Source organism: Seriola aureovittata, chromosome 15 (genome assembly GCF_021018895.1).
Source record: "Seriola aureovittata isolate HTS-2021-v1 ecotype China chromosome 15, ASM2101889v1, whole genome shotgun sequence".
NCBI classification, from domain to species: Eukaryota; Metazoa; Chordata; class Actinopteri; order Carangiformes; family Carangidae; genus Seriola; species Seriola aureovittata.
In genome coordinates, this window is record NC_079378.1 from 16,967,303 (window position 1) to 16,987,712 (window position 20,410).

A 20,410-nucleotide genomic window follows, 5' to 3' on the forward strand; every position below is an offset into this window, starting at 1 on the left:
GAAACACACACACACACAGACACACACACACACACACACACACACACACTATGATGATCACTGGCCTGATGAAAACAAAACCAGAAGCAAAGTTTATAAATCCTGAATTTTTCAGTGATAGGAGTCACTCACATTGCTCCCATGCTGCAGCAGAGACACTCTTCCTCCATCATTTCTGATCTGTCTCTGACAGAGCTGAGAATCAAGATGGTGAAAGCACAGATGGATGAAGCACCTGCTCTCCTCTTCAAAAAAACAAAAACAAAAACAATGCACACTAAAGCCAGCTAACCATATCTACAGCAGTATTGATGTTAAAATACCTCCACAATTAGCCAGTCGCAGCCATTCATATTACTTTTACCAACCTATTGACCTTCTGCTGGTCAAATTCTGTTTGGGTGCTACAGGAAACCCACAGCCACAAACAAATAGATAAATAAATAAATCCATTACTGCTCATCCAGACAGGGGGATCCACTCGACTAGAGGAATGGGCTTAAAATGTCAGCATCTGCCACGTCTGTCTCACATCCATCAGTCTCATCGCTCCCTGTCTTCCATCCTCATCGGTCCCTCCCCTCTCTGACCATACATGGGCCTTCCCTCATCCTCCCTGGGTCCAGTATATTTACATTTATTATACATTTCCCATTGCTTGATGGAATGAGACATGATACACACTGCCGGTCAGAGCAAATGAATCATTCACTTCTTAGAGAAAAGCTCCATCCTTTCTCCTTTATTGGAAACACTGGTGACTTTATGTTCATTTTTTCTCTCTGTCCATCACAAACACAAGCTCTGCCCGCTTTCATTCCATAAAATTTCATATTTTAAATATATTTTAAAAGCTCTACATTCTGATTTAGCAGGATAAATCCTCAAGGACTAAAGGGCTCCAATGAGACATATTCCATTTATTTCCACACTGCAATGCACAAACTGACTGAGCTGCCACAGAGAGTTACGGTTTGTCGATATAATCACATTCCTGGACTGAATTCGGGCTCACCTGGTGAGCAATGACACAAGTTGTGTTCGCCCCGGTTTTCCTCTGCATTCAAGACACACTGCACAGTATGTGTGGCTCACAGCCTGCACTCGATGACCCCACAGTCACAGCTGCTCTCACCCATCCCTGCTCTCCTCCGACGAGCGCTTAATCTAAACAGCACAAGACACACTCACATATCAGATCCTGTTGATCTGTATCTGTAAGCCATACCCATGATTTTAAGTCTTGTGATGGAAGATTTTTGTCATATTCAGCTCCAAGGTCAAGCAAGACCGGCTGGCAATTAGTTTCAATTCAATTTCTAGCAGATAGTGAAGTATCCAGCATAGCAGTGAATCATCCCTGAAGAAAAATCAGGAAGAAATTTCCACATTCAAACAAGAGTGTCTGTATTATTCCTGTAGGGAATGCAGTTTTGTGATATTTTGTCCCAAGTCCTTTTAAATTCTCATATTGTATTTGTTTTTTGTTTTTGTGACAGACAGCCATGAAATGACATGACTAATCATGTCAAAATAAAATGTCTATTCAGTATAGATTTCCTGCCAAGTCAGGTAGCCTTGCTCGATTCATCCAAATGATATTTGAAGAGATTATAGAGAGTCAGGTAAATGCAACTTCCTCTGAAAGAGCTATAATAAATATTTTTTATTTCAACAGCTAAATAACACCTGCTTTTGTAAACGTTTCTTTAAGCCTTGGTGGGGTGGTGGAAGAGATCTCTCGGTAGGAGTGATGCTCGTTTTGAGTGACTGTCACGCCCGGAAAAAGGCGAAAAAAACACAGCTGACTAACGTTAATTTCACGTTTAATTCACTAGCCCTCGATCCTTTTGGTTGGTCGTATAAAAGGATCTAAGATGGGATACTGCGGAGGCGATCAGGTTTTGATCACTTGATGGTTTTTCCTTTAAAAAAGAAAAAAGAAAACATGTGGTGATCTGGCTCCCCTCTTCCAGACGCCTGCCTCTCCCGCACCTTAAAGACGCGCCAACACATCCTCACCTGGCTGCGTGCACGCACGCACACACACACACACACACACACACACACACACACACACACGCATCACACATCTCAGCCGTATTTTCACAATCAGGAGTAACTACCGCCCATTCACACGCACACAAATACAACCCTGCTATACTCTTATTCCCAGTAAACATGCAGATGTTTTCCATCGTGGCCTTGCAGGAAACACTGGCACCGCTGTCAGTGCTGTGGTGTAGGTATTTGATTAATAACGCCGTGCATGCTCCAGCATCACCAGTCAGCTGATGGAGGCTTGTTTTTTGGTGAAATATTTATAAGGGCTTGTCACGACTGAACTTAAACACGGACTGTGGCTTAAACAGCGCGGCGCTCTTGCCATATCTTTACATCTCTTTTGTGTTTGGGGCTGTAATACGGGCCTTATATTAAGCGGCATGTGCTGTGAGGCTTCAAGGTTGAATCATTTAGCTTGTGAATACACAGCAGCTCTCTGTCAGCCTTCTATTTCTTGGGATTTACGCGTAAAATGCCACCAGGCCCGACGTTTCCTCCGCAATACAGCATTATATTTTCTGCTGCTAATTAAGCAGACAGTGTCTTTTGACTATGACAGCTGGATATATAGGCTGGATGATGTAAGCAACCGAAGCGATGATTTATGAAGCAATATTAATGAAGGTGTGAGACCTACCTTAGTAACTGGGTAGCCTATGGCTGGCGCAGATGCAGACTATGCTGAAATCCAGTTGCCCAGGCTCGTAAAAATCAGACAACAACAAAACCACGCCGGTTGTTGATGACACAGCTGTCTTGGTAGACGGGAGGGAAGGAAAAATCCTTTCCCAGATGTGTCAATTGACGTGGAAATGAAAAATCAGTTATTCAGACGCATATCATCGGACTGACGCCTTTTCTTGACGTGAAAGGTCTTCCATTTTTATGATAAACAGCACACTGTTGTACCGAGGCACGGTGTATAGCCTGGCCGGTGTGAGATCTGATTGAAAACCATGATGCAATTCAATGCGACGTTACAAAATGTTCCTCTGCAAACGCTCAGGTAAAACGCCATCCTTTTGTATTTCATAAAAGCCTCCGACACGACCTCCGCAAAAGAAGCATGTTTTCAGTTCAGTTCAGCCCCGGAGAGAAAAAAAACAAAACGCCAAAACAAAAATGCGCAGATATCAGCGCGCTGTGTTGGTTCAAGCGCTGGGCATCCTCACTGTGCATTTGCATCCATATTAATATTCATACAGTACTTCCTGAGAGTAGACCAGTGGGGTTTTTTTTTTCGAAAAAAGCACAAGAGGTGGCTTTGAGTCCAACTGCGACGAGAGGCTATATCTTTTTGTTATCAGTGCACTGAAATTAAATTTCCTTTCACAGCTCATATTTAGCAGAGGATTCAGCTGCAAGATTCATTATATGTCCGGATGGACTCTTCATAAAGTACAGAAGATGTTTTTTCAACTACTATGAACTAGAGCCTTTTTATTTCACAAGAGTACTAGGATACACAAAAACAAAGCAGAACAGTCATATATGAAAATGTAATGGAAGCGATGCAGTGATGTAACAGGGGATAAAATACTAATAAGTATAAAATCAGCTCGCTATGAACCCAGTGTTGAGTACCACAGACGCAAAGTAGGCTAAGCCTTCAGATGAATATGACTATGACATTTTGTTTGGACTGCATCTAGATGACCAGTCATTTCAATGAATGCCAAGGGGAAAGATTCTTATTGGTCAAAACAGTTGAATCCAAAGAAAAAGAGAATGTAAAGAAAAGGGACTTCTTAATAATGATATTTAGCCTTATATATATTACAAATGTGATGTTTTTCTTTTTTTCCTCTTTTTGGGGGTTGGGGTGGGGGGGAGGTCACGTGACCAACTAGCCAACACATGGCCTGTGTGGAGGCTGTCACGCCCCTTAAAGTCTATGGGCGACTGGTATGGCGAGTCCAGCTGAGGAAGTAAAACTATGAGTTTTAACAGCCAGGTAAAAGATTAAGAGTGCTCCCTCTTGAGAAACACAGGCCTCTAACCACGTAGGCTGTATCAGTGGAATCTTTGGACTGCCACGGTAATAAATAGAGTTGTGCAGCAATTTGCAGAGGTTAAAGTGTGTCTGTGAAGGTTGATCCCAATGATCCTGTGAGATATCTGGAGAAACCTGCACCCAAATTCCACATTTAAATATTCAGCGACTGATTCAAACTTCTCCTGACACTGGTCAAAGTAATTTAGAGCCTACGTGTGGCATATCTGTAACAGCAAGTGCAGATGTAGCCCAAACACCGAGCAAGTATTGCATAAAATCTATGTTGGACCCATATGTCCCACCTGGAGACAGCAGCCACTATGTGTAATACATCATAACTGTAATCTAACTCATCAGTAAACACACTGATGTACACACTCATCATCACTGTATTATGCCAGCATGTTTCCTGTCAACAAAATGATTTAGTATTTCATATTAAAGGTGAGCCCGTCTGTTCCACTAGTCAGCATGTAAAAATGTTTTTTATCAAAAAAGTGTCTTGATTTCATTTGTGTTGATGAAATGCTGAAACAACTCAAATCTGAACTCATTACTGCACCAGTTGATTTTGAAACTTTATGTTATTTTTTTAGAGTTCAACAAATACATCTCCCATCAGGCTATGTGTCATAAGACTCATGAGATTAAATGTTGAAGTCCCTACATACATATAGTCAACCCGCACAGGTGTTTCCACTAAGTTATCTAATTAGACCTCTTCTCAGGTATGTGTGGGCATGTACAATCTGCACTTGATTGACATCTCTCTCACCCTGCAGTTCGTCTTGTTCCACCTTATAGGGTGGGACAGCTTACGCCATTGGCCTGATTGATTAACAGAGCTTGGTGACATCACACCATACCCAGCATCGCTCCGACCACCCACAGGTCCAATCAGCCAGGGTAATTTAGAACACCAGTGAGAGTGTGCAGGGCCTTTAACAAAATTATCACAGCGTTATCTCTGTTAAAATGGCAAAGTGTGAAAGTTTGGATGGCCAGTACAGTAGCAGATGAGCTTTTGGGTTAGAAGATGGACAAAAAAGCTCACTATATTTTACTTTATAAGTGAGGAAAGAATTGTACATTGTACATGCGAGTGATGGCCAAAACGTGAAAGTGTCTGGATGACAATTTCCTTTTTTTTTTTCAAATCAAGCATAAAAACAGGCTTGCAAAGTCATCTGCACAAAAGGTGAAAGCTTCGTGTTTCCAGATCTCATCCAATTTGCCATGTTGGTTTGCTGCTGCTGCCGTTTGCTCAACACTTCCTGTATCTCTTCCCTTGGTTTCAAATCAGAAGCCTTCCACAGGCTCAGGAAGCATAATGCCTGGACTTCTTTTAAAGGCTTGTATTTTGAACATTTGCAGGAAGTGTTATGCTTCACTAATGATACCTTAACATAGGGAAAGCATGTAGAATTGATCAGACATAAATCAGTGAGCAAGAACAGTATTTCTGTAAAAGGCACTATTTCAACTGTTCAAGTATTTTGGGTAAAAGAGAAACTGAGACTCGCACTTTGCTCTGAGGAAACAGGAGTATGTCTTATGTTAGTGCAGTTAAAGTAACTCATGAGAAACAAGACAAATGATGTCAGTCCATGAGGAGATAATATGAAGGCCGACTGCATTTTACAAGTCAAATATTCAACAGTTGTCTGAGATCCCCTCAAGTTGAATAATTCCAGCAGACTGACATGTGACTAAAAGCCAAACAGACACAATACATATAACACTGGTCGGATAATGAAATCACTGCATATCGTCCTGAAGACTCAGCATAAATTCAATACACAAAGTACACAACAATAAAACTTTGTTATGTTTATCTATGACATTGCTAGTGTGTCAAAGTTTTGGGGGAGTGGATTTGTTATCAGCAGATTTACATGATCCGCTCAAAGTGCATTCTGTATATGGAGGTTGCCTGAACTGGTGAATCTGTATCCATTCAATATTACTTTGGAATAAAATCTAATAAGGTAAAGTATTCCACTTTATGTTTTGCAGTATGATCATAAAAGTTGTTTTATGTTGTCTTAACGATTTTTAGCCAAAGGTGTTTTGTGGTGCTACTAGCATGACTGATAAAAGTTTTATTTGTGACCAGATTATAAGTCCTACTGTCTAACTTTGCCTGTGAGCCTGTTCATAAGTAAGTCATTTGATCAGGCTGGTGCATGCCCTGCAAGTTTTGAAGTCTATGTTTTCCCTAAGGGAAGTTTAAAAGCACAAGCTGAAGAGCTGATTACTGATGCAATCTGGCTTCTATCATAAAGACATCTATCTAAACTTCCTTATTATATTAGATAAAGCAACTTTTGTCATTTCTACAGGCATAAAATGTGTTATTTAATTACGCCTGACCTTTACTGAATGAAAGCACAGTCTAAGTGTAATCGATTGCTGAAAACGATGATGATGTTGTGGCCTCCAGGTTCCAGGAATGACTAAAATAAAAACTCAATGGAAGGAATTTTTAGAGGCAATAAGTGTTCTGCAATGGGTACTGTCCTTTCTCTTCTTAGGTAAGATCCCACCACATTTACCCTTTATGAATTTGTATGTTTTTCACCAAGGTTCAGCACTGTATTCACAATTGTATCTGAGCTCATTTAAGACATCTCTTGTACCCTCAACATATGAACTCATATTGTCCAACACGGCACGATACACATCGAAACCTCAGGAGTGGCTTGTTATATCATGATCGTGTATCTTATGTTTACCTCGTTGTGGCCGCTCTCCACTCTGTACTTCATATGGCTGGTGATGGACTGGCAAACCCCTGAAAGAGGTAAAGGAAATGATATCATTCAACTATCCTTGACAATTGCAGAATTCCAAACATTAGCTGTGTCTCAGTTCCATATTACACACACAGTATAAGCAGGTTCTGCATTGTTCACTCTGGAGTGTAGTGAAAAGAAGTAAAGAAAAGTTTACTCCATAAAGTCAGTTTATGATTGCTGTTGATGAACTACTTTCCCGTGATGAAAACACAAAGCACAAAGGAAATGCAGGGGATACTCTCAGCTGGAAAACATTAAAACAAATTGTGGAAGTTGGTTTAAAAAAAAAAAAAAAAATTTCATACATACTAATTAAATACAGTCTATTATATGCCAGCCTTTATAGTACACTGTTTTTGTATTTAATATACAAGAAATCAACATACCTAACTATTTTATACTAACAGGAAATGATAGAATATTTTAGACAAAACTCAAACTTCAACTTTAGAGCGCTGCTGTCACATAAACTTTTTTGAAGTTGCTCTGAAGCTGTCTCACTGCAACATAGTTTTATTTTATTCACCTATGAGTCGCTCTTCCATTTCCTTTGTGCAGAGTTTTTAGTATTTACACTGACTGTTTTGAGTACACTCTATTGTGTCACTTTACCAGTGTCAACACACTATATACTTAATTAGATGTGTAGTGTGGAGTTGGGACACATGCAGATTTTCTGTATACTAACTAATACAGTACACTACAATAATTCGTATATAATGTATTATGTATAATTTATAGTTACTGCAGTATATAATATGAAATTGGGACACACTTTCTACTGTCTCCATCAGGGGGTAGGAGAACATCAGCTGTGAGGAAGTGGAGGGTATGGGAGCATCTCAGAGACTTTTTTCCCATCAAAGTAAGTTTCACTTTGCATCTATTACCACTTACACCTGTTTTAACAAATGGGTGATGTGAAAGTGATTCAGTGTGGCTGGCTAGTAAAACTATTTGCAGACAGCAGCAGCATTAACCTTAAAAATGCAAACAGGCCATACACTCATCCTGCATTAGAGATGTGACTTACAACAGACATATAGCACAAATTCTCAAAAAAAATAAAAGAAATTTGTGTACAATTCACCCAGAATGACTCCTACATCTCCTCAGAGCTTATCAAACATCCTCAAATATAAATAGTGTATCAGATGTCAAAAAATATTCCTGGTTTATGATATTATATGCGGTGATTCTTTATTTAGGCAAATTTACGGATATGGGAATTCTTCTGTAAAAATCTATATCCATAAATCTTTTTCACTCTTTTCACAATCTCCTCTTCTGTTCCTGAGTTACAGCACTGAACAATGGCCAGAGGTGTTTTTGCAGACAATTATGATGTCAAAGTGAAGTTGACCTTTGACTGTTTGGATATAAAATGTCATCATGTAATGATTTTATCCTATGAGACATTTGTATTAAACCGTGACATAATTAGTATATGAATTCTTGAGTTATGGCCAAAAAAAAAACAAGTCATGGTTTTGTGTCACTGTGACCTTGAAATTTGACTACCAAAATGGAATCAGTTCATCTTTGAGTACAAGCAAACATTTGAACCAAATTTGATGAAATTACTGAGATATTGCATTTACAAGAGTAGGATGGACAACCTGAAAACATAATGCCTCTGCATGTCATTCAATCACAGAATATACAGTGAAACTGAGCTTGCTTTTATGCTTAACATCAGAGGATGACTGTTAATCTTCCTGTGTCCGTTTTCTTGTTCAGTTGGTGAAGACAGCTGAGTTGAATCCAAACAAAAACTACATCTTAGGCTGTCATCCACATGGTATCATGAGCGCTGGAGCCTTTACCTGCTTCAGCACAGAAAGCTGTGGCTTCACTGAGGCGTTTCCTGGGGTGCGACCCTCCCTGGCTATACTGGCCGGACTCTTCAGGATACCACTCCTTAGGGAGTACATAATGTCTGCAGGTATTTAAAACAAGTTGATTTCTAGAATTACCGCCTTGTGGTTATGGTCACAGTGACCATGACCTTTGACCACCAAAATCTAATCAGTTCATCTTTGCGTTCAAGTGAACTTATGTTCAAAATGAGAAATTCCATCAAGATGTTATTGAGATATCACATTCACGAGAATGGGACTGTCAGACAACCTGAAAACATAATCCCTCTGAGATATAAAAAGGGCTCGACTATTCTTTCTCTTAGTTTGATAAGCAGTTTATATGGGGTCAAATCTGATTAAAGGCCCGCTCTGGCACTGACCCATTAGGTTATTGATGTCAGTGTAGCTACAATATCTAATACTTTTACATTTATGAGCTAGAGATAAAGTGAAAATGCAGTTTACTTTGTTTGACTGCAAATGGGAATCAAACAATATGTACATGTGACTGGTGAAAACTTTCCTGCTGAGTCTCAGAGCAGCTGGTGCTTTCATGACCACATTACACATGATTTTGATTTTACAACTGGACAAGATACTGTATATTTTTCTGTTTTGTGCTTGCCTTTCCTCAAAATCAGTCTCCTGTGAAGTAAACTGATGTTACTGTCTCACTTTGTCTAATTAGGCCTTCTTCCAGTCAGCAAACCAAGCCTTGTCCACCTCCTTTCAAAAAGTGGCAAAGGAAATGCAGTGGTGATTGTGATAGGGGGCGCTGCTGAGTCTCTGGCATCCTCTCCGGGAGTAAACATAGTGGTTGTGAAGCAGAGAAAAGGATTTGTCAGGACGGCCCTTGAGTTTGGGTGAGAACACTTTTAAAAACACAAGAAATAACAGTCCCATAAGTGGATATCATTGTACTCAAATGTTACCAGCAGACCATTAGTGGAAACACTGCTTCAATCTCTAATGATCTCTCACAGGGCTGATCTGGTGCCTGTTTACTCATTCGGGGAGAATGACCTCTTTAAGCAGGTGATTTTCTCAGAGGGCAGTCTGAGTCGGAGGTTACAGGACCTGTTTAAAAGAATTGTGGGTTTTGCCCCGTGTCTATTTGTTGGTGAGCGCTTGGCATTCCTGCCCTACAGGACTCCAGTTACCACTGTTGGTGAGTACATCATTATTCTGTAGATAAGCCTAATTTGCCGACTGTTTTACTCTCAAACTCCAATTTTTCCAGTGGGAAGTCCCATCTCAGTCCCAAAGTGTGCTACACCTACTGAGGAGGAAGTTGACCACTATCATACACTTTACATGGAGGCCCTGTCCAAGTTATTCCATGAACACAAAGTCAGCTGTGGACTGTCTGAAAGCCACAAGCTTCGAATCATTTAGACATTTCACTGCAAAATGAACTGCATAGCTGTGTTTGTATATGCTGTTTTTAAATGAGGCTTAACTTTAATGGGACTTAAAGTGTGGATCTGATGAGCTGAACTCGATGTTCAGTAGATTGGGGAATGGATTGCTTGCAGGTTTCTGTGTTCATAATGTAAGTTCTGCATGTATTTGAAGATATTTAACATGAATATATGCCTTAAATGATAATAAAGATGTGACGCCCATTATGTGGGAATGCTGTGTTCACAAAGCACTGACAATGTCTTGGTATGCTGTATTTGACTTGATACTTGTGATGAAAGGCCATGTGCTTCAAATAAAATTTGCTGCCTATGTCAAAATTTGTTTGCATACTTCTTTAAAAGTTTAAAAGTTCTTGTGCAAATTAAATTCAGACAAAACAGTAACTTTTACATTTGATAAGTACATGCAATATAATGTGACTGCTAAAAGCTGCATTTTTTTTGTACACTGACATATATTGTGTAGAACAAGAGGCTGCATTTGGTTTTATTTTCATTTAACAGATCTGAATATTTCTTGCACCACTGCAAGCCTTCTGTAGTTTCCTTGTTAGCAGCTGTGTCAAATGAAATGTCCAGCAGACGTCCATGTAGGTAATTCAATGGTTTATCCAGCAGAGGGCACCCTTCCTCACACCGGCCTCAACTCCTTTATCAGAAGGGTTGTGGCTCTCGAAACACATGCCACAGTGAAAATGAGCTCCTCCAGATCTGAACATAACCACAAATGCACATAACCACATCACAACATCTTGCTGAAAATGAAATGAATGTGTTTCCTATCAGTTTACAAAACGTTACTGTCCCAGCATCGTTGGCCCTTCTCAATAACCACTGTGTTAATGATAACCTTGATCCTACACGTCTAATGCAAACCTGAACACAGAAGGATATGAGGTGCCTGGGAGGAATGTCTTCATCAGTATCTTGTCTGACTGTCATCAGTCAGTATCTTGTGACTTATCATCTTGTTGCTCTGATCTGCCTGAAGTCACGTATAATTTTATTTAACTTGATAGATCACTGAATACATATTAATGTAGTTAGCTCACAACTTTATTGAGGAACCAGTTTACAGCAGAAGTTTGCTCTAGTTGAACAATAATAACAAAATGAAATATTTGAGAAAGGAAATAATCTAATTACTACGAGCAGAACACAATACTGGTAAAGATTGAAGACTGAAAAGACCAAGTAAACCTTCTAAAAGAAGTCCATATCATCCGGTGCGTCCAGGTCACGATACTCAATGATGTTGCGTGGATCACCGCGTGACATTCTGAGATGGTTGCAAGGAGAAAAGCAAAGACCCAGAAAAGAAGAACAGAAATGATCATTAAACAATGGAGCTTCAAAATTCTCCAATAGCAGAAATTAGAGACAGCTCATAGCAAGATAAAGATCACACGTACAGTGGTCTCACCTAATGTTGCGTGGCTTTCCCAGGTAGCCACCTTGTCCGCGGAAGTTGTCATAGTTGCCTCTGCCTCCTCCGTATTGGTTTGGGGGGTAAGGAGGTCCACCTGTTGAAACCAAGGACTCAACATCAACTCAAAAGCAGTGGTCTGACTGACAAACACGCTCCTACTGTCAGCACAAAGAAACATTGTATTTTTCTTTGTAAAATTTTGTTTTTCTTTGTGCTGACAGTGTTATTTTTTTTTAAATAAACAAACAGTGCTGTCAGAGAACATACCACCGTAGCCCATTAGTGGTGGACGAGGCTGTCCAAAGCCCATTGGACCCTGAAGACCTTGAGGAGGAAATGGCATGCTGGGAGAAAGCAAACCTGTAGGAGAAAAACAACCAGAAATATATGAGTTCATACTGTTGTGAACAAAATGTGGTTTGATTATTTAAGCTTCACACACAGCTTCGTCAGCGCTGAGACTCATTTATTTAATCGGTATATGTTTAAGGACCAGTGTGTAGGATTTAGTGGCACCTAGTGGTGAGGTTGCAACCTTCGGCATATCGCTCCCCTCACCCTGCCTTTCCAAGTATATCTGAGAACCTACAGTGGCCTTCAGGTAACGTAAAAACGCCAGAAGGCCTCTCTAGAGTCAATGTTTGGTTTGTCTGTTCTGGGATACTGTAGAAAGATGGTGGTGCAACATGGTGGCTTTTGTGGCAGACAACCCATTCCCTATGTAGATATGAAGGGCTCATTCTAAGGTAATGAAAACTTATTACAATTATTAGTTTCAAGTGATTATACACCAAGGAAAACACAATTGTGAATATTATATTCAATTTCTGCCAATAGATGCCCCTAAATCCTAAACAGGTCCTTTAAAGAACTACAATTCTTTGATTATCTGAGTTGATTAAATGTGTTGACCTTGACCTGGACCTGGGAGAGGAGGAAGTTTCATCTCTGGCAGCGACGGTCTCTTGGCATCCATCAAGAAATTGTTAAAGAACACCACTTCCTTTTTCACTTCTTCAATTTTGTCCCCGTGTTTGTTCAGGATGTGCTTCCGTACAAACTCTGGGCCCTGGAAATTAATTTCAAATGCACAGTAAGAATCAAGCAACAAAACACCCAAAGACAATGCAGGAACACATTTAATGTGCTTGTTCTCTAACAGTTTTGAAACACAAGAAAAATCATCAAAACATGTGAAACATGAGATTTAGTAAAAATCACATCACAACATCCATGAGATGTACAATTCTGAGTTCTTAAGTTTACAAGTGCTCACCTTAAATTTCTTGCCGCTTAGTGGGCAAAGCCATTTGTCCTTTCCCAGCTCTTGAGTGTTGGCCGACACAAACTTCTCTACCTCCTCCTCAGGATCCTTGCGGCCCATCTTTGCTGCCTCTTCCTCAGACAGGATTTCTTTTAAACTAAACAAAGGACTAAGCTTCTCCTCCATCATCTTCTGCCACTGTTGCACTGTTTGAAAAAAAAAGAACAGCCTTAAAATGTAGTTTACCCAGCCAATCAATAAAGTTACCACAAACACACAAGAGGTATGAATAGATATGACTAAGGTTATTAACATGATTTAAAGCCATAGTTATGCAGGAACTCATCAGCCACCACCGTATCAGCATACAAAATCATATATTTTTACATTGATATTCCACATATTTAAAAGGTACACAGCAATTACAAAAAGCACAACTTGAAAACCAGCAAGAAAATAATTAATATATTATGTTGCAGACATTAAAAACATCTAGACAGTTTAAGTGTTGATGTTTCTGTTATTAAGAAAAGGCAGCTATATGCTTAAAAAGCCTATGGGCAAAATTGTGTAATAGAAAATTATGGGTCCATAGTTAAATGATTCAGTTTAACTCCAGAGCACAATTTTTAAGAGCACATGCCTTTTCATCAAAGTTACTGTTTTACAACAACATCGTACATCCCCAGTGTACTCCTGCATATTATATAACAAAAGAAGGGAAACAAACTGACCTTCTCCATGTGTGATGCGGTTTGGAGGGATGGGTCCACGAACATGGATCATGCCACAGCGATTGGGCATTTCATCTTCACTCGGGTATTCACAGGTGTTGTAGTAGTCAATTGAATGCACAATACGCAGATACAAGATCAGACGGTCTAAAACCTGGAGAGAGGTAGAGGGCAAAGAAATCTTACAAAGACTTACTGTAAAGTTTTTATCATTTACACAATCCGCGTGTTTTAGCGAGCCATGTGAATGACAGACAGTACATAAAGAACTAAAAATATCATATCTACGTCCAAAAGAAAGGGCAGACCAAAAACTGTTTGATGAAATATGATGCATTTGATAGTTACTTATGCTGTATATATTCACAATTCAGTCATAAAGAGAAAAGGCAAACCTTGGCCAGTTTGTCATCTCTCTCCACAGTTGTTTCTGCAGGATTTCCTTCTTTGGTGCTCTCCTCAGGATCCATCCCACTTGCGGAGCCCAGGAGCTCCTCCTCCTCAGCACTCACCTCCTCTATCAGGTAATCTGTGATATTCTTCAAAATGGGGTTCTGAGCTGGCAACTTTTGAAATAAAAAACACAACACACAAATATGAAATTTAGTGATAACAATATCACTTGAGAACAATATGTTTAAACTGTGGATACACATGTAAATGTACTTGACAACCAGTACTGTACCTCAGTGCTCTGTCTCTCTTCCTGGGACTTGTTGCTCCACAGATCTCCTTTGTCGTCCAAAGCATGAATGAGCTTGGCAGCCAACTTGATGTCATTGCGTAGCACCTGCTTGTGCTGAGTGATGCCATTAACATTACGCACCCTGCGGGCCAGGTCTCTGTTAACCCCCGGTGCCAGTTCACAGTCTCGCAGCTGTGAAGGGTAGACAGTAAAACTAACTTTTCATGGCCTCCACTGCAGTTTAGGAAATTACATTAAGTAATAAAAACAGGTGCAAAGACTGATTCAAGGCTGCACTAAGTCCAACAAGTTTGACAAAGTCAAATGCCAGCCACACATTCTGCTTTACAAATATTCAAATCCAGCACTTCACAAACACTGCTGCATATAACTTCAAAACAGGAGCTGAGAGTGACACACTTACTCGTATGTTTTGAAGGTTCCAGCACACCTCTTTGATATTGACACTACGATCAAACGTTACCCAACAACGTCTGAAAAACCTGCAACAGCAACGGATTGCTTTGAATATAATTGTGTAATTTTGAGCATTCTCTTGTTTCACACAATTTGTTACTAAATGAATCCAACAAATATTTTCAGAATAAGAAATTAAAAGTAGGTTTTTAACCAACCTGCGCTCTGGATGGGGGTCAGACAAGCAAACACGCAGAAAGCCAGGGTATCGCCGGCAGAGCTGAGAGAGAAAAACAGATAAGGATATTGAATTCAGCACAAAAGGCAACCTCTGGGGCTGAAAAACATAGCCAGTAACAAAAAACTGCAGTTCCTCAAATGGCCACTTAAAACGTGCTCCAAAAGCAAGTCAATCCCTATAGCTCACTCTGAGCCTCAAAACTACTCTTCAGAAACCTATGGGTGACTTCACTGAGGCTACGTCCATTTTTATTTACAGTCTATGGTTTACCATCAGTGATTCTATATTTCATGGGCCATCAAGACTGCCTCTTGTGTTCAACTCACAGCAATAATCTCAGCCTTGGAAATGGTGGGAGCAATACTCCTCATGAACAGAGAGCAGGTCCGGTGGAGAGGCCGTGGTCTGGGGGAGTCATCTTTGGGCTTCTTTTCTTCTTTCTTCTCCTCTTCAACATTTTCCTTTTGTTTCTCCTCTTCACCGTTATATGGGAAAAAAGCAGATTGGTGGGGCAAACTATGAGTTACAAATGCTGGGAACATAGACAATATCAAAAGATCTCTGAAAATAAAAATAACATGTTGCACTATCAATGTGATTCCTCACCTTCACCTTCCTCTTCCTCCTCATCCTTGTCTTCCACCTCTTCCTTCTTCACAGGTTTGTCAGAGCAGTTAGAGTTGGAGTCTGAATCAGAGTCAGAGTCACTCTCTGAGGCGCTGGCTTCATCATCACTATCTCCACTGCGCTTCCTTTTTCTTCTCTGCTGGAAAATGATGAAGAATATTTGGTTCATTTTTGTCTCGTTAGCAAATAAGTCCAATAATGTAAGCAACACTAACCTTCTTGGGTTCAGGCATTTCTTCTTTGGCAGCTTCTTTCTCTGCCTCCTCTTTCACATCCTCCCCCTCTGCTGCAGCAGCCCTTTCTGTGTTGGCAGAATCATTCTCCTCCTGTGGCACAGTTTACTGTCATCACCACAGCATCATGAAATCTTTATTGCTTGGCCAAGACTGACAGAGAACAAAACATACCTTCTCATTCTTGTCTTTCTCTACTGAGGGTTTGCGGTCACCGTCCAGGGTTTTGAGATCTTCTCTCTTTTGAAGTTCAGCACCACCTGAAACAGATGCTGACTTCTCCCTGTCTTCTTCCTCTTCAGATGGCAGGTCCAAGATGCGAAGATCATGATCCGTCCCTCCTTCCATCTTAATCACAGCTGAAGGCAAGGAAAAGGTGTAGGGTTCAGGCTTTAACTTATGTATGTACAATCCAGTGCTCATTATGCATTATTACTTTTAAAACAAAATGATAAAGGCAATGTAGATAAAAATAACTCCTAAGACTAACTCGACTTGTCAGTAGCAATCATTACATTATTTATGAGGCCCCACCTGCATCCAGCACTTTGATGATGGCTGGGGTCTGTTCAATGTCCAGGGAGACGTTATCAAACCAGCCATTCTCCATCAGGAATGTGAATACATTAAGACGGTTGTGCAGGGCACTTTGGGCCTCTGCCTTAAGTCGGCTGGCCTCATCTGGGTGGTACTTGGACCTGAACCTGTGTCCACAGTTGGGGTCCACAAAAAAGTGGGGAGGGAATGATGGGGGTTGGGATGAACGGGATGCAAAAGTTAGAGAACAAATACATATTTTATATCTCTGTCGCATCTGTGGGGTTAGAAATTGCACTGAGAAATATTTTATTTGCATATTATTTTCAACAATTAAGTTTTTTTTTAAATCCAGATGTTTGTGCTGTTTGTTGGAGAAAGTTAAAAATGCCAAATGGAAGTATCTATACAGAATGTCATAATCTAGATTGCGATTTCTGTATTTTGTATGGATTAGTTGTTGTGTTAGGTCTTTCACTGTATGCATGTTTTCATTATGTGATTATTGTAACAAATTATTGCAAATTATTAGGAGGTTTGAGACTAACTCACCAAAAAATAAGGAAAAAAACACAGAGAGATTATAAAATTAAGCAGTCACATAATCAAAATTTCACATTAAAAATGTTTATCATTGAGTGAACTACAGTTACCTTTTGTTCTGCCAGTTTAATAACAAATAAATACAGAGAGGGGGTCTCTTCTGTGAAAATGCGCTCCACTTCACCCCAATGGTGTGTCTGTATACACACAAATTCGTTTTGGGATTCGATTTGATCCAAATATAAAAAGAAAATAGCGCAGAAAAAGCATAAAACAAGAAAAAAAAAAGGATATCCGTGCGTGGAAGACTACTTGACTGTCTATCTAAAATCCCTGTTACTGTGTGTCTAAGAGCAACTGCATTGTGCGCAGTGCATACCCTTGCTATCTAAAACTGGTTCTTGCGATTCCACTTTTTCTCATCTTCAAAAGAAACGTCGTCAACGTAGTAGTAGGAGTGAAGGGAAGAGAAATGGGTTATGTCAAAACAGAACAATTTTGCATGATACCTGTGAAATAAGTGTAATAAGCATTAACAGACATTTTACAAATGTAAATCATGGCAAGGCTTAAACACCAAATAAGGAGAAGAAAACCAACCCAAACAATGAAGATGACTTTTTGGTCAAAGCTATATGTACCTGAACAAAAAGTGACTATAAGTTAAATATTACAGTGATATGATTGTGAGTAGAATTTAGAAACTTACGCTTTGATTGATTTACTGCACAACATAATGAAAATGCTGTTACACTGGGTATACTTTGCATCTGAGGCATATCATCAGACATAGGTTTAATAAACTCAACCCTAACTCCTATAACACATCCACAATCAAACAAAGCCATAATATGTGCACTAAGGTAGAATTTGGGTTGATTTTCTTTGATAAATTACAAGTGCCTGTAACAAAAGTCATTAGTGACAAACTCTTGATTGTGGGCCTGGTCCTATTGAATGGAATGGTGGAACTGCCTTCGGATGATTTGGTAAACATGTGAAACATGTTAAAAGCCTTTAGTAGAAGAACTATATTCTCTTGTTAAGGATGTTACTGCAAATGCTTGATTTATTAGCCATCAGATAAATATGACCAACTTTATATCACATGATAACCCCACCATAAGGACCAGGCCCTATTACATCGTTATTAAAAACATCAATTATATCTAAAATAATAATGATAATGGAATAAAAGCCAAAGTCGAGGATCTGTTCAAATTTGGCATTCACAGATTAAGGGTGACTATAATAGTTCAATGAAAAATGACTATAGTACCACTACATTAAAGCCTACTAATATTAATGAATAGGACTTTTATAGTAAAGGCAACTGATAACGTACCACTCTTCATCTTTATGAGCCAAAAAGAAGTCCTGCATCTGCTGTCGGCGGAAATCAATCTTGTACTCATTGTAGCGTTTGACTGCCTCAGTCTCATCCACAGAATCATCCAAGGAAATTAGGAACTCCTTAAAGCTCTTCATTATTGGAGGGGGAGGACCCAAATCCATGTCATGGATGTTACCGAGCCTAAAGGAAGACAGACAAGTCGGATGGAGTTCGGACGGGCCAGCAAAATAGTAGCTTTGTAAATATTCTGTGTGTTAGTATTTTTTTCTTCTATTCAGACGCTATTGTTTACATGCAACTACTTTCACATATACAGAGGTGGAAACTTGTCAAATATTCAGCTTCTTCAAGCTGTTATGTTTTTATGAAACAATGTCACCGTAACATTCAACAACTAGCATATACAGTAGTTGCAGAAATTGTTGGACGGTTAATACTAAATTCTTTAACACATTTAAAACAAATGACAATTAACTTCAAAGCACTTTCAAGCCTAATTCCATCTCTCACCTAGCCTGAATGGGGATGCCATGATGAGGCTGCATTAGATGCAAGTCAGGGTGGCCCCAGTGTTGTGGTGGGCCATAGCTGGGCCCTCCTCCACCGCCATAACCCAAGTCATATCCCCCACGGTAGGGGTCTCCACCATGGTCATCCCTGCGAAGAGACAGACAAAAGAGCTTAAGCACCAGAAGATACCAGTGGTAAAGATTGTGGAACAGTATTGTTGCTTCTAATCTCACCAGTCTCTTCTCATGCGTTTCTGCTGGGGACTCATATCATGCCTGGGTGGGGTGAATCTCTCCCTACGACCTCTGTCATAATCCCGGTACTCTCCACGACTACGGCGTTCCCTGCCCCTGTCCCATTCCCTGGGAAATTGATTTCAAGAAACAAAAGGGAAACATGATATAGAAAAGAAACACTTAAATGTAATACATATGAACTATTTAACACAAGTACACTCAGTGTGAGAGCACCAGAGAGATAACATATAGTTGCATTGCGCAGTTCTTTTAGAGAAAAGGTAGCTGCATGGGGTTTAACTGAATCCTGAGGCTTGCCATACCCTCCTCTTCCTTACCTGTCATTCCAGTCATCTCTGCGTCTGTCTTCTCTCTCTCTTGAACGGTCATAATCACTTCGTTCCCGTCTGAATTTGTCCCTTCTCCTGCGATCGTACTCATCATCACTGTCCCCCATTCTCCATGAGGAGAGAAAGCAAATGTATATTACAATGTAGCATGGCTGGATTATAAATAACCTGACTATGAGTTTAGTCATTATTACTGACATTGTGTTGTTGCATGGAGGCTGCTTGCAGCCAAACAAGCATGCCAAAAGAGGAGATCGCTCGGCTCTTGATTCCTGATTGTACATTGTCTTATTTCAATAAACTGTAAATTGTAGTCATAGCTTTGATAATTCACACGGTGAAGGAGGAATGCAGTTATTTGAACAAAAGCAGTGAAAGATACCAAGGATACTAGAATACTAGTATACTACTGGGTGGCCTGAGAGACGACTGGTGCAGATTGTGTTAACATCATGGCAGGTCAGTCGCAGAACAGTTACTGATATACATAAGATTGGGATATCCAAATCACTAAAAGCATTTGGGATAAAGAAAAACACGCTGTAACATATGTAGGGCTAAATGTGTCGCTTCTCAAGTCGAAACAACATAAATACGTTATTGTTATAGCACGGGTTAGCTGTTACCGAAACTGCAATCTAATGTTAGCTCATATGCTAGCTACGTTAGCTTGCTAGAAAGTTCGTTAATGTTCCAGTCGGTCTTAAGGCTAAAGAGCCGTCGTTTTATACACAATAGAGCACCTACTGTCTTGCCAGTTTAACCTCAGTCGATAAATGTGATACAATGCAAAAAGCACTTTAAAACCTTGTTAAATATTTGCTTGGATGATATCGTGTTCGTCTCCCCCTCCTTCTCTCTCCACCTCTCTTTGTCGCGATGTCTCTCCGCGGTCGGTAAACAACGAAACGGCGCATCAGCGCCACCTATTGGTTTGGCGTCTGAATCAAAATTTCAACCCCTTCAGTTTTTACTTTCAGTAGCTTTCATGTTGTAAAAATCACCTTGTTCACACTGTCAGACGGTATCATTTATTCTGTATCAGCTATTCATTGAAAGTATGTGTTGTTATTAGTTGTCATTTATGTCATTTATTTGTCATGGCT

The 20,410-nt window shown here is 39.9% G+C and overlaps 3 protein-coding genes across 3 annotated transcripts in view; 1 reads left to right on the forward strand and 2 right to left on the reverse strand.

The window, feature by feature from the left end:
• LOC130182930 (neuronal tyrosine-phosphorylated phosphoinositide-3-kinase adapter 1) overlaps positions 1-3,343 on the reverse strand; it is a 32,750-nt gene extending 29,407 nt beyond the window's left edge. The window contains exon 1 of the mRNA XM_056398145.1: positions 2,702-3,343. The gene's annotated coding sequence lies outside the window, so the exon portion shown is untranslated. The remainder of the gene's footprint in view (positions 1-2,701) is intronic.
• Positions 3,344-5,974: 2,631 nt separating this feature from the next.
• mogat3b (monoacylglycerol O-acyltransferase 3b) lies at positions 5,975-10,456 on the forward strand. Its single transcript, XM_056397341.1, has 8 exons — positions 5,975-6,048; positions 6,504-6,594; positions 6,756-6,863; positions 7,653-7,723; positions 8,599-8,803; positions 9,409-9,583; positions 9,704-9,888; positions 9,961-10,456. The coding sequence occupies exons 2-8, from the start codon at positions 6,513-6,515 to the stop codon at positions 10,113-10,115; spliced, it is 981 nt and encodes a 326-aa protein (XP_056253316.1). The 5' UTR covers positions 5,975-6,048; positions 6,504-6,512; the 3' UTR covers positions 10,116-10,456.
• Positions 10,457-11,182: 726 nt separating this feature from the next.
• Positions 11,183-20,191, reverse strand: srrt (serrate RNA effector molecule homolog (Arabidopsis)). The gene is made up of 20 exons (XM_056397340.1): positions 20,112-20,191; positions 19,293-19,412; positions 18,952-19,080; positions 18,719-18,865; positions 18,200-18,388; positions 16,309-16,478; positions 15,949-16,133; positions 15,757-15,867; positions 15,521-15,680; positions 15,241-15,389; positions 14,892-14,953; positions 14,681-14,759; positions 14,257-14,448; positions 13,967-14,137; positions 13,572-13,725; positions 12,850-13,043; positions 12,486-12,642; positions 11,841-11,933; positions 11,568-11,667; positions 11,183-11,423 (listed from the first exon to the last, which is right to left on the reverse strand). The coding sequence occupies exons 2-20, from the start codon at positions 19,409-19,411 to the stop codon at positions 11,348-11,350; spliced, it is 2,637 nt and encodes an 878-aa protein (XP_056253315.1). The 5' UTR covers position 19,412; positions 20,112-20,191; the 3' UTR covers positions 11,183-11,347.
• Positions 20,192-20,410: the final 219 nt, after the last annotated feature.

Coding starts and splice junctions, on each gene's coding strand:
- mogat3b (XM_056397341.1), top strand. CDS start 6,513: ATGACTAAAATAAAAACTCAATGGAAGGAATTTTTAGAGGCAATAAGT. Junction 6,595..6,755: donor ACTGTCCTTTCTCTTCTTAG/GTAAGATCCCAC, acceptor TCGAAACCTCAG/GAGTGGCTTGTTATATCATG. Junction 6,864..7,652: donor CTGGCAAACCCCTGAAAGAG/GTAAAGGAAATG, acceptor TGTCTCCATCAG/GGGGTAGGAGAACATCAGCT.
- srrt (XM_056397340.1), bottom strand. CDS start 19,411: ATGGGGGACAGTGATGATGAGTACGATCGCAGGAGAAGGGACAAATTC. Junction 19,081..19,292: donor AGAGATGACTGGAATGACAG/GTAAGGAAGAGG, acceptor TCAATTTCCCAG/GGAATGGGACAGGGGCAGGG. Junction 15,681..15,756: donor AAATGCCTGAACCCAAGAAG/GTTAGTGTTGCT, acceptor ATCATTTTCCAG/CAGAGAAGAAAAAGGAAGCG.